Here is a 13952-nt window from a genome sequence, read left to right as displayed (position 1 = left end):
TATTTGGCGCTTTGTGTTATAGCTCTTATTTTTGTTTTACAGCTAGCAATGTGGAAGTACTAATGTCCGGAAACGTAAGATGCTATAATGTCATAATGGAAGCCATGAAAATGTTTCCAAACAGTGAAAAAATTCAAGAAGTTTGCTGCTGTTTATTCCAGAAACTTGCGTTTGGTAAGGACTTTGTGTGCCTAGAAAAAGTGAAAGTTCAGTAAATGATGTTTAAGCACACTACATCGATCACATGCTGTATTTTGCTCAGATGTAGTGTTAATATCAAATAACTGTTCTATTTACTTTTTTTTTTTTTTAGATACAATATCTCACAAAAAGTACCGTATTTTTTCGACCATAAGATGCTACAGACCATAAGAGGCACCCAGGTTTAGAGGACAAAAACGTGGGGGGAGGGGTGGTGGGTGGAAATAAACCTGGTGTGTCCATGGTGCAGTTGTGTATTGTGGCATTTCCCCCCCCCTCCCAGCTGTCTCTTTAACAATACACACAATATGGACAAGCACCATCAACATTAGAAATAAATATTGCTAATCAAATCCACCTTCACCCTGGGAAGTTTCTTCTCAGAGTTTGGTCCCTGTCTGTGGCAACAGTAACTGTCGCAGCTGCCGGCCCACCCAGGCTCCTGCAGTAACAGTAACTTTAGCGGGTCCCCCATCCTCACGCTGGCTTGCATGTTTGCCTCCTCAATGTCCTGCTGTTGTGGCCCCCAGCCCCCCGTCTGCTCGTGCAGTGTCCTTTAACTTTTGTTGCCCCTGCCCCGCTGCTCAGGGCCCTGTACTACTGTGGCAGCCCCCCATCCACCCCCTCAGGGTCCTGCGCTGAATATACCTGTCTTTCTGTGTTGGCTCGCCCCACTGGCTCAGGCTCCTGTAACACCTGGGCAAAACACAAGCTCTCACCTGATCCAAGCCAGCCCAACCCTCCATCTTCTCTCCTTTCCTGCTTGCATCCTCGCTTGTACCCTCTTACTGCATTACCCCGACACATGTGCAAAGTCAAAGAGTAAGAGGGCACCAGCGAAGCTGAAGCAGGAGAGGAGAGAAGATGGAGGGGCGCACCAGCTTCGTTCAGGTGAGAGCTCGTGTTTTCTCAATTACCCGGGGTGTCACAGGAGCCAGCGCAGCTAGACAGGTACCATCACTGCAGGACCCTGAGCGGACGGGGCCCAACAGTTGCACAGGACCCCGAGCGGAGGACTGGGGGCTGCAAAAGTTAATACAGGACACTGCACTGGCGGGTGGGGGCTGAGGGCCAGAACAGCAGGACACTGAGCAGGCGAGCTTGCAAGCTGGTGTAGATCCGTGAAAGTTACTTTTACTACAGGAGCCTGCCCTGAAGGATGGGGGGGGGGCACCCTTACTGCCACCACTACTGTAATCTGTGTGTGGGTGTGGGAGAGTCACTCTCCCACACAATGTAAGTCTGAATTTGTATTGTTTGGGCGATAAGATGAAGAAAAACACACACTCACACACTTTGGGGGAGAAAAAGTGCATCTTACGGTCCGCAAAATACGGTAATTGAGAGAGAAAAAAACTCCTGATAAACCAGCTGAACCACCAATTAATAACTCCATTCGTTTTTTATTAACCTCCTTAGCGGTAATCACGAGTTCAGCTCGGGGTGGAAAAAACAATCCAGGAGCGGTAACCCCGAGCTGAACTCGTGGTAGCCGCCGGGAGGTCTATGCAGAGCAATGCACGCAGCGGGCGTTGTAATTCACCTGCCCGGTATCTCGCTGTCGATCGCCGTTTTCCTTTCTCTCCTCCGAGGCTCTGCTTCCTCTTGACAAGATTGACATCTGTCATCATGACAACGTCCGGCAATCTCACTATAGTTTTACAGCGCCACCCGGAGGACGGAGGGAAAACTGCAGAGCTGGATCCCAGGGAGGTGAGTGAGTGATGGGCTACTGTAGAACTCCCTTGCAGCATGATTTTTTTCCCCAGGTTTTAGGATCTAAAAGTATGCAAACAAAAATTACAACGCTTTTAGACCCTGAAATCCAGAAAGAATCATAACACCAAGGGGGTTAAGTATCAAAAACCAAAATTCACAAAACAGGTAATATCAATTTAAATACAAACAATAAATACCTGTCCCACATACCGAGATACAGAGTGGGATATTTATAATCTGCTAAATAGCACCACAGTCAGAGCTGTGAGTTGTGAAGTTGGTGCAATTTTTTAGTATCTGCAGTCGGAGTCATGAAAAAAGTGTACCGACTCCTAATAAATTTAAACTGTAAATAAAAGATCTCATAAAATGTTCTATTTCTCAGATAACAGTCAGCATAAATAACGTGTATTTATAATAGCAGTGCTTAGTCCACAAAAATTAAATACTAGACCAATCACAGAAAGTTACTATACTTGTGCTGCTGCAATAAAGCAGTCACTGTATTTTTATAATCAGAGATACATATCTGATTGTGTAAACAGGAATCTTTTATACATAATAAATAACATCTCTGCTTTAAAGTGTACATGAGGCAACATGTGATGTGTATGTACAGTTAAAACGTAACCTCGCTGTTTTATTTTGCTGAGTACATTTTCAGGCATGCAAGTGACAGCTTCTGTTTTGTGGGGATTTAGTAAACCTCACTGAAAAGCAAATTACAGCCAAAAGTTTTCCTAGCAGAATACAACTTCTGAGGGCAGGAGAGAGTTAGAAAAGTAGTTTAGAGTATTTCATGTATTGTAACTCTGGGACATTTAATAGACTGCCATTGAGCAGAGGCAATAAAACACTGAATCTAGACGAATAACTAGACGAATAGCATTGCGGCTGCGTCCTCGAAGTATATTTACAAGTAAACAAAGGCTGCTTTGTCACGCAAGCTAAGCCTTAAAGAGGAGCTTTAACCTCGGATTGAACTTCATCCCAATCAGTAGCTGGTACCCCCTTTCCCACAAGAAATCTATACCTTTTTTAAACAGATCATCAGGGAAATCTGTATGGCTGCTATTGTGGTGAAACCCCTCCCACAGTGTGATGTTATGACCATGGTGCTGACAGTTCCTGTCTGTGAACCTCATTGCATTGGAGGAAATAACAGCTGCTTCCAACTGCCAAGCAAGCATACAGTATGCAGAATTTTCATTTACTGAGGCAGGGGTCACACTTACCGGCTTTCGTACGCGTTTTCTGCACAGAAAAACTGACTTCAACTGAGAACTCATGTTAATCAATTAGCTAGGTCACACTTGAATGTAGATTTCGCGCGCAGAAAAAAAACTGACATCTTGCGCAATTTGTCAGTTTTCTCTATAAATTACATTAACTGCTGTAAAGTCAGGGGTCACACTTGTCTTTCAGTTTTCTGCAAAGTGTAGAAACTGAAAGACAAGTGTGACCCCTGCCTGAGAGTTCTGTCACCTGACAGGACTAAACATGGTGCCACCTGCAGCAATGGGCTCACGAGTACTTACGAGTGCTTAAGCACGTGAATTCTTGATTTAAATGAGGCTTAATTGCCTCAGGTGTGCGGCGGTGAAACAAGGGGTTATTTACCCAGAAGTACGGTGTATACTGTGCGCTCCAAATAGCTTGCACGCGTCCTATTGGATGCGTTGCAAGCCTCACTACGCGCACTTCCTCCTTCAAGCCGGAAGCTGTTTGGAGCGCACAGTATATGCCGGATTTAAGGGTAAATAACCCCTTGCTTCACTGCTGCACAACTGAGGCAATTAAGCCTTCTTTAAATCACAAACTCGTAAGTACTCGTGAGCCCATCGCTGACCACCTGTGATAAATTAAAATCACGGTAAAATCACAGTCACGAAAAATTGCTACTGCTGCAAGTCAATGGGAGTGTATTTTTAAAAACACAAGGGCAGTAAAGCACTCTGAAATGTGGCTCAGATTGTCTGACAAAGGCTTCACTTGTTAGTAAATCTACTCTGATCTTTTCTAATAGTACACTTTCTTGAGCATAAAACAAATAGTACATATTGTTTATTTATATAATTTGTACCATTGTCCAAGATTTCTATTCCATCTTTTCGTTCTGTTAAGCCTCATTCACACTGGAGTATTTTACTAGCGATTTAGCTTGTCTGTAAACCAATCAATACAGGAAGGCACGCTGGAAATCTCGGTTGAGGAGTAGCGCACGTGACCTGCGTGTATCCTAAGTTGCACACTTCACCACAGCGAAACGCAGCTTGAGGTAACCCTTTTGCAGGTAACCCTTCTGTGTCAGCACATCCCGTTGTTACTAGTATAGTGGTAGACTACAGGTACAAGCATGAGAGCAAGTCCATTTGAGGTGAAGTGGAGAAGGGGTGAGTTGTCAGCAGCTGGCTCTCAGACCCTGGAGATGACATAAACTGGCCCTGACTTTTATGCAGGTTTGGGATACCATCATTGATGTATTTGGGGCTGGAGGTATAATCATAGAGGTGCAGATTTGCATCTTCCATCAGATCGCTTATGGGGCATTTTGAGTCTTGGTGTGTCAAGCCAACAAGGTCTTTTTACCAAAGGTCCTAACCTTTTGCCTGCCACATTTCAGTTTTAGAGTTTCCCTTCAACATTAGGTTGTCTCAATCATCTACAATATTATATAAATCAGCTTTTAATGGTGGTATGGTCTCCCTGACAATAGAAGTGACTACTAGGGTGGCTGAGAAGCATATGGCACAGTTAGGTGGATTAAGGGAACCAAGCAGCATTTATAGCCCCATGACATCTCAATAGCACATTAAAAATGCATTCTAACAATGTGCCTCATTAATTATAATAATAAAAAAACACCATCCATTTTACCTCCTCTTTGTAAAGGCTTTTACTACCCTACTTCGGTGGGTGACAAAGCAAACAAAAGCTTTCATTAGCTTCACACCCTGTCGCTGGATAAGGGCAAACTGCTGTTTGTTAGCATAGAATAGTTAACCAAATCTGTAGCATCATACATGTTTTTGATTATGATATTTTTCAGTAAAATAATCAGAATGTTTATTCTTTTTAGAAAGTTTCTTCAATATTTTGGTTCTCAATGAAGCTCATACTGTGATCATTAAAGCCCTGACAAGCTATCCTGCAAACTCAAAGCTGCAAGCAGCAGCCCTGTCATGTCTGGCTCTTCTTAGTAAGTTTATTTTAGATCAGTACCAGATGTTATATTTTTTTATCATAGCTTTGCATCTACTTAGGTTGTTATGATTGACACTTAAAGCTCTAGTTCAGGCTTGTGTTTTCTAATGTATATTGTGTGGACTGTGTCATAATTTGCAATTCAGAATGTTCTATGCGTAGCACATCGTTTTTGCATTATTCATTTTTTATTGCTTGGATGGCTTGGTTTGCAAGCTGTCTTTCTTTGCCAAAGTTAAATCCTGTTTGGCTGAGAGTACAGCATTCTGTCTGCCACCCAGAATTCTCCCCTATCCTATCATAACCCATGTGGGATAATTGGGTAGGAAATGGGTGGTACACCAACCAGTCTTCTGAATACCTGACTCTACCTACTTCCTCATTCTGCTTCTGAGAGATTAACTCTTTGTGTCTACCACTACAGCTACGGCTCAGCAGATGAGTTGCTCTTATCAAGTTCCCAACTTTATATTTTGCAGTGTTTTCCCCGGGCTCTTTTAGCCGGGTGCTCCACCCAGCTAATTTTGTTAAGCACATGCCTGTCATCAGCTCACCTTCACATCCTCTTCCTATGCTGTAAGCAGAGTTGCATCAGCCCTGCATTCACCCGTCGCACCCCACCCAGCTACTTTTTCATGCCACCCGGCTGGAAAAAAAATTCTGGTGAGAACACTGTTTTGTAATGAAGCATACCATTTTATCCACACCCACTGCAGTGTTTTTATAAAAGGGCTAAATTAAAGAGAAGTGAAAAATGTTTTTTTTATTACAGGAAGAGCATGGTGATGAGAGGTACACATTAGTGATGGTCAAGTAGATGCAAATAACTTCGAGTTGATGCATATTTTTATGCAAATTTATGCCGCTTGAAAATGAACCAATCAACTCCTGCTAAGTTCAAATTTGATTGATTCTTTTTCAAGCTGCATAAATTTGCTTCAACTCGAAGTTATTTGGATCTACTTGACCATCACTAGTACACATGCTGGATGGAGTGGGGAACTTTGCTTTGTTACATATTGAGCAAGGAAGCACTAGATAAGAAAATAAGAGGTTCATATATTTGAACAAAGCATGAAGTAGCATTCATTGTAGCCCACTATACACCTAAAACTTTCCTGAGTTTACTTCAGCGCTACGTACATTCCAGAAAGAGAAGGCATTCTACACAGCTGTACGGATGCTGGTTCTGTTTTTGCTTAGCTGGAAGTAACTACTCCTATATCAGTACCACCTGAGAGCTTTCCCTGAAAAATCTCAGAGCAATGTTAACACAACTAAAATTAGTCTTTCTTTCTTTCTAATGCACAGGCTGGATAGTGTAATGGTTAAGGGCTTTGCCTCTGGCACAGGAGACCTGGGTTCAAATCTTGGCTCTGCCTGTTCAGTAAGCCTGCACCTATTCAGTAGGAGACCTTGGGCAAGTCTCCCTAACACTGCTACTGCCTATAGAGCGCATCCTAGTGGCTGCAGCTCTGGCGCTTTGAGTCCACCAGGAGAAAAGCGCGAAATAAATGTTCTGTGTTTGTTTTTGTTTGTTGTTTGAAATTCATATGATCCACAAGGCAATCACTAGCACAAAATCAATACTATTTATCAAAATTAACCTGGCGTTAGTGCAAAGAGAACTTTTAAGCATTAATGTAATAAAAAAAAAACGTCTTTGGGTCTGTGCTACATCACAGGCACAAGCCCTGTTTTGCGGAGAGAACAGTGCTGGTTAGGCCAGTGGAGGATAGGGAAGCTTCTGGATTATCCACAGTCTTTACTCTTTTAAGGTCATTACCCATTTGGGACCTTTTTTTGCCCCTACAGTTAAACTTTACAGGATACCAGAGCTGAATTAAGATGGAGAAAGGGGGGGAACAGGCATATACTGTCAGCTGTCCTGATGCCCACCGCTCCCCCCATTCTCCTCTCTGCCCCCGCATCCTACATAGATGCCCTCTGGCAGCCTCTTCCAGGTCGCTGGAGTCAGGCATTACTGTGCAGGCTCTGGCCGGACTGCACGCATCCTACAGCGCACACGTGGCCTGGATCGCACTGTATGTGACTTATTCAGGATGTCATGTGCAGTGCGCTCCCTGCTGCAGGCATGTGCTGTAGGATGCATGCAACTTGGCCAGCACCTGCTCAGTAATACCCGACTCCAGTGACCCAGGAGAGGCTGCCGGGGGGCATTTATGTAGGATGCGGGGGCAGAGAGGAGAACAGGGGGAGCGGTGGGCATGAGGACAGCTGACAGTTCCCTGCTCCCCCTGTTTCTCCATCTTAATTCGGCTCTAGTATCCTTTAATAACCTGTACAATTTAAATGTTTAAAGGAACTGCAATTTTAATGTACTGATTTTTTACTGCACAATTACTTTAGTAAATAACTTCCCATAGTGGCTTAGAATGCAACAGTTTTCCTAGCATACTGAATTTATTTTTATTGTTATTTCCAGTATTAATTTAGATCTCACATATTGCACAGGGCTCTACAAAGTACCTAAATGAATCTATGCCACTCACCTTCCCTCAAAGTAGCTCACAATCAAGTGTCTCCACCATGATCTGGCACCAATCTGGGGCAACCTGACGGAACAAAACTTTTGCTAAATATGGATAGAACATAGAAACTGTCCTTGCTGGAATTTAAATGTGTCAACCTTTTACCCGCTGTGCTCACAGTTATTTTATTTTCCTTTTAGCTGAAACTATATTTCTGAATAAAGACTTTGAGGATAGAGAAGAGACAGAAGATCCAAAAGGACAGCTTTATTGGTTTGAGGCGTCATACAAGGCTTTAAAACTTCATAAAAAGAACACTGAAGTGCAGGTTATTACGTATGTGTATGTGTGTGTGTGTGTGTGTGGGGGGGGGGGGGGGGGGGGGGAGGGGGAAGGGGCCTTTGTTTTTGTCACATCCGTTTTTAATATGTTCTAATCCCAGAAATTTGAAGCAGGCTTTAGATTTAAGATTTTGTTTTATGCTTAGTCTGCTGCACAATTTAAAGCCCGGGTCAAATAAGAACAATAAAACCTGTAAGATGTACAACTGTTGCTGTATACTAACCAATTTATGAGTAGGCCTATTTACTAATCTGAGGGATTGGGCATTGCAGTCCCTCCTTGGTGCTGTGAGAATCGCCTAAACCTATGGTGTTGCTGTAGATTACGGACCAGTCTGGGTATATAAAAATGTTGTTTTTACTTGGCTAGGATGCAATAAAGCATGGTGAAACTGTGCCCTAAATGTAATCCTCAAATGTTTCTACTAAGCTTGGATACATGAATATCTCCACACCTCAGCAGTGTCAAGCCTCTCCTGCAGTCCACATGATTTTTTTTATTTGGCACCAACCAGCCAAACATTTTTGATTATAGTTGTGGCTCATCCTATCCCATTGCATCTATATTTCAGAAATAATTCCTTTCATTTACCTCTTGTAAATTTAGCATTGATGAAAAGCCAATTAAGCATGGCATTTTGGATTTTTTTTTACTTGAATGGATGTTCATGTGTCATCATTACTCGATGCCTTAAAGGGCAACTGAAGCAAGATGTATATGGAGGCTGACATATTTATTTCCTTTTAAACAATGCAGATTGCCTGGCTGTCCTGCTGATCCTCTGCCTCTAATACTTTCAGCCACAGACCCTGAACAAGCATGCAGCAGATCAGGTGTTTCTGACATTATTGTCAGATCTGACAAGATTAGCTTCATGCTTGTTTCTGGTGTGATTCAGACTACTGCAGCCAAATAGACCAACAGGGCTACCGGGCAAATGGTATTGTTTAAAAGGAAATAAATATGGCAGCCTCCATATCCTTCTCACTTCAGTTCCCCTTAAAAGGGCAACTGAAGTGAGAAGACTATGGAGGCTGTCATTTTTATTTCCTTTTAAACAATACCAGCTGCCTGGCAGCCCTGCTGGTCTGTTTGGCTGTAGAAGTGTCTGAATCACATCAGAAATAAGCATGCAGCTAATCTGTCAGATCTGATAATAATATCAGAAACACCTGATCTGCTGCATGCTTGTTCAGGGTCTGTGGCTGAAAGTATTAGAGGCAGAGGGTCAGTAGGGCTGCCAGGCAACTGGTATTGCTTAAAAGAAATAAACATGGTAGCCGCCATATACCTTTCTCTTCAGTTGTCCTTTAACCACTTCGGTACCAGCAGCCTCTGCCCCCTTAAAGCAGTAGGATCAGCCATACTATGCCAGGGAAAAAACACATATATATGTAGATAAATACTTGATCTACTTACATAACACATGTATTATACTGTCCACATTTTGATTTTAGTGAATGTTATATAGTAAATGACGAGAATTCTGTTCCTGGTGGGGGCCATGTCTTTTGCCCACAGTTAAGGCTAACTCGTGATGTAATTTCTGCCCTTTACTTTTTTTCTTGTCTCCTCCAATCACTGAGTCGCCTCAGCCTTGCTTGTAAACACAAGTGAGTAGGGGATTAGGTTTCAGATAAGCAGCTGGCAGGGAAATAAAGGAAAGAGGAGGAATAGATTATAGATAAAAAGAACCCCCAGCATGCAATTCTTTGGCACCGACTACTAAAGGGCCAGTGCTCCTTAAGTATATGATAACTCCAAATCATAACAGCAGAAAATGTTTTAAAAGTTTTGAAAGCAGGATTAGCATCTTTATCACTTAATACACTCAGACCAGTTGCTGTTGAAATTAGATTTTTTTATGGTGACGATACCACTTTAAGGACCAGAGGCTGCTGGTACGCTAAAACGCGCATAATGACGAATCGCAGCAATAATCCGTAGCTCCCGACGGTCACGCCGCTCTGTCCCCGCCGTCTCTATGACGGCAGAGTGCTGTGTGCCGGTCAGGAGCCGCTTTCATTGGCTCCTGACCCTGTCACTCAATGTAAGCCAATGGAATTGGCTTACAGTAATGACAGGGCCAGAAGCCAATGAAAACGGCTCCTGCCCGGCTCACAGTGCTCTGCCGTCATAGAGGTGGCAGGGCAGCACATTGCGGTGGGTAGAAAGTGGCGGGAGCGGGCGGGGACACACGGTGAATGGGACATAGAGTTTATGTTCGGTCAGAACCGCAGCGCCACCTGCCCGACGTAGATTTAAACTGCGTCGGTCCGGAAAGGAGTTAAATATATCAATGGTTACTCAAGACAATAATGTTTTAGTCAAAGTAAGTATGGTTGATTTTTAGTATGTTATTTATAATTGTAATATTGTTTTTATGTATCAGGAATCGGCATGCTGGGCACTAAATAATCTATTTATGTACCATTCTGAACTCCATGAAAAAATTGGGGATGAACAAAATCAGTAAGTAACATTTAAGAAGTTGGCGTTAAAACTGATATAATATCTTGAAACAATTACTGAGCAGTCTATATTATTACATAAGGTTCCCTGTACATAAAGAGGTGATGTTGTCCATGCTGATGCATTCCTCTTCCAAGGAGGTGTTCCACTCATCTACCACAACTTTAGCCACCCTCTCCGAACACAATGGTAATTATAGATCTATATTCAAAGTGCCAGATAGATGCATTCCTCCAGGAACTTATGCTTATCCTTTGTGTACTATCGCCATACGAATGCAATACTTTCATTTTTGTATGCTTAGCTAATGTTTGTTACTACAGCCACTACAGTCATAAACGTTTTTACACCTGGTGTCAGTTGTTGTTTTTTTTAATTTGTTTTGCTTTTTTTAAAACATGTTTGTGTTTTATATTTATACAAACAGTATTAAATCGTAACGGTGACAAAAAACTATAAAACAAATAAAAATTACTTTTTACTCATTTCTTCAGGATAAAAAACACAGAAATGATTTACCTTCAGTGGAAAAATCAAGTACACATTGGTTCTAATGTCTGGTGTCCCCTTTTGTAGAAACAACCTCAAGATATTTTTTATTTTTTTATAACTGTGTACAAGTGTGTGTGAGATCAACTGGAAGATACTTTTCCCATAACTCTCTGTATTTTTCTTTTGTTTAGTGTTTTATGTCTGTATAATGTTATAAAATATCTATAAAACTGTTTAAAAATGGAAGGAGGGTGGTGACGTACCTCCACAGAATGAATTTGCCACTGGAGGGCACAAAAGTAACTTTTGTGCCAGTAAAAATACAGCAGAGTGCCTTGTGATGTGCACAAATGCTCACCCCACATTAGGAGAGTGAGTTCACAGGCCCACTTGAGATATATTGCCCTTTGTGTCTGTACCGCTCTTGCTACCTAAGCTGTCTTCCTAGAGATTGAGAGCATCGTCCTTACGGCAACACTTAGGCTACATACACACTTGAGATAAAAGTCCTTGGAAAAGGCAATATCGCAGACCAATTTTACCCCCTTCCATGTACTGTAGTATGAGAGCCATACTCTACACAGTCTATTCTATTGAGCTGAACTCCCCATCAGATAAAAATCTTTGCAAGATGCTGCACGCAAAGATGCTGTACACATGCAACAGATCAGTATCTGCAAAAGATCTCTTCCTGAAAAAGAACCGTTCTTGCAAAATGCATTCATAGTCTATGATATCTGCAGATCCTCATACACACCTTGTTTAATGGACAATCATCTGCATATCTGACAATCATCTGCAGATCCAAAGATCCATCCTGGTGTATCTGATCTGCTGATGAATGTCTGTTAAACAAGGTGTGTATGAGGATCTGCAGATCTCATAGACTATGAATGTATTTTGCAGGAACATATCTTTGTGTGCAGCATCTTGCAAAGATTTTTATCTGATGGGGAGTTCAGCTCAATAGAATAGACTGTGTAGAGTGTGGCTCTCATACTACATGGAAGGGGGTAAAATTGGTGTGTGATTTTGCCTTTTCCAAAGACTTGTATCTCAAGTGTGTATGTAGCCTTATAGAGTACTTGAAGTGACATGATGAGATAAACATAGGCACATGTACTATCCTGACTAATAGGTACATCTTGTGCTAGCCCTACTAAGAGGCTAATAGGTTGAAGTCCCTCTCTGTTGTCCAGTACAGCAAGAGGTAAAAAAAACAACTAGTTATCTATGTAAATGAGCTTGTGAATTCAGTCAGCTTTGTTGGGAAATTTTGTAGGAAAAGGATGGGATTGGAGTGTGGCAGGGCTATAGCAGGGTAAAGTGTCTGTTTCTATAGGGAAGGTTGGAGAGATAACATGCGGTGCATAATGGAACGGCATCTAATGGGAGTGGAACAGTACACTCTGGATTTGCTGTAGTTAAAAAAAAAATCAGGCATTCTGGATCTTTAAATGAGCTCAGGGGACACCTGTAGATGTGCTAGATTTTTGGCTAACATTGCAAATCCCCCCAATAACCTAATTAAACTACAGCTGTCCCTATAATAGCCTCACCATCCAGCTTCTGCAGATCACTGCATCTCCTGTCTTCTCTATGGCTGATACCATCTTCTCTCCTCCTTCTAGCTGAGGCTCATCTTACCTCCTGTTCTCCTTCTCTAGTCATATGCTGGTCTTCTCTCCTGCTCCTCCCTACTCTCCCTCCCATCTAAAGTTTGTCTTTTCACCTCTTCTCCTCCCTTCAGCTGACTCACATAGTAGCAGCACACTATTTACATGTGTGAGCCTCTGCTTCTTCTGCTGCTCCTGGTTTGTCTTTTTCCTTTTCCATTGGCTGAAGGTTACTTCTGTGCACAAGATGAAAAAAAATGTTATAATTGTGATTATGGTGCAATGCGTGGGCCTCAGAGGTTAAGGGGCCCTTCTGCGGCTGCAGGGTCGGCACAGGGTGTGTCCACCCATGCTCTGTATGTTCCCAATTGCTTGATACCTTTAAATACAAATATGAGATCTCCTGAGCAACCACCATATTTATATATAACAGCATAGAAGAATTGGGGGTGTACTGTACTTTAACCAAGTATTTTTTAGTATAGTCACATCAAATGATAACTTTTTTAATAGACAATAACAAAATGTAGGAGACAATTAAGGAAGGCATATACCCTAAGCAATAGAAATACCAAACAGCGTTGTATATCTAAAATATCATAATTGTATTGATACAAAATACATCAAATAATTTAAAATGGCGGAAGTTCGAGCCAACCACTCCATACTCGTACACTCACTTCACTCATACCAAACCCGGGATATGCCTAACAAAAATGGCCAGGGATAAATATCATATCGCAGTTCCTTCACTGTTATAGCAATTGCTGTGGTAGATGTTTACCATATGTTGAAATCAAATGAGCACAACCGAAACTTGATGTTAAAAAAACAGTCAGACAAATATTAGTCAAATCAATAGTTGTGCAGAAAATTGCATCTAATTATCAAGTTCCAGTTGGTGAATTCTCTTGCAGCATGCAACAGACTTGGGCATCAGGGAAGCAATGGACACTGTGTCAAGATAGTGGATAATGCAGCAAGTAAAGTTTATAGGTGCTTCAAGGGAGCAACAGACACTGTATACAAACAGTGTAAAAGCAAGCAAGCAGGTGGAATGCAGGATGAAGCAACATACAGCGCTCCAACAGAGTTTATATGTGTATACAGTACCTAGTGTTTTGTCGCTCCTCAGTAACTCCTGTAGCATTGTTTCTAATAGAACCTGGGTAAAAGTTATCAATAATTACTGCTGTCATCAGGAAGAAAAAGAAAAGCACTCCGGGCACCTTCCGTCCTGATGTTTATTGCGTGAATGTGCGGGACAAAATTACAGGCATCATACCACAAGTGCGTCCATCTAGTGATCTGAGCAGTGACGGTGTGATGGAGGTGGGGGTGGCGGACACCGAGTGGGGCTTGCGACGGCCGTTTTGCGTCTCACTAGACGCTTGGTCACGCTGCGTACCACTTA

General features: G+C 42.2%; 1 protein-coding gene across 1 annotated transcript in view; it reads left to right on the top strand.

Moving 5' to 3' along the window:
- LRRK2 (leucine rich repeat kinase 2) overlaps nt 1-13952 on the top strand; it is a 202666-nt gene that overhangs the window by 38875 nt on the left and 149839 nt on the right. Inside the window, 5 exon segments of the mRNA XM_068276292.1 lie at nt 43-174; nt 5000-5119; nt 7817-7944; nt 10351-10430; nt 10513-10619. Coding sequence (XP_068132393.1) covers nt 43-174; nt 5000-5119; nt 7817-7944; nt 10351-10430; nt 10513-10619 — 567 coding nt within the window.

Source organism: Hyperolius riggenbachi, chromosome 3 (assembly GCF_040937935.1).
Source record: "Hyperolius riggenbachi isolate aHypRig1 chromosome 3, aHypRig1.pri, whole genome shotgun sequence".
NCBI classification, from domain to species: Eukaryota; Metazoa; Chordata; class Amphibia; order Anura; family Hyperoliidae; genus Hyperolius; species Hyperolius riggenbachi.
Note: the sequence above shows the minus strand (reverse complement) of the source record. Positions and strands in the feature narration are given on the sequence as shown.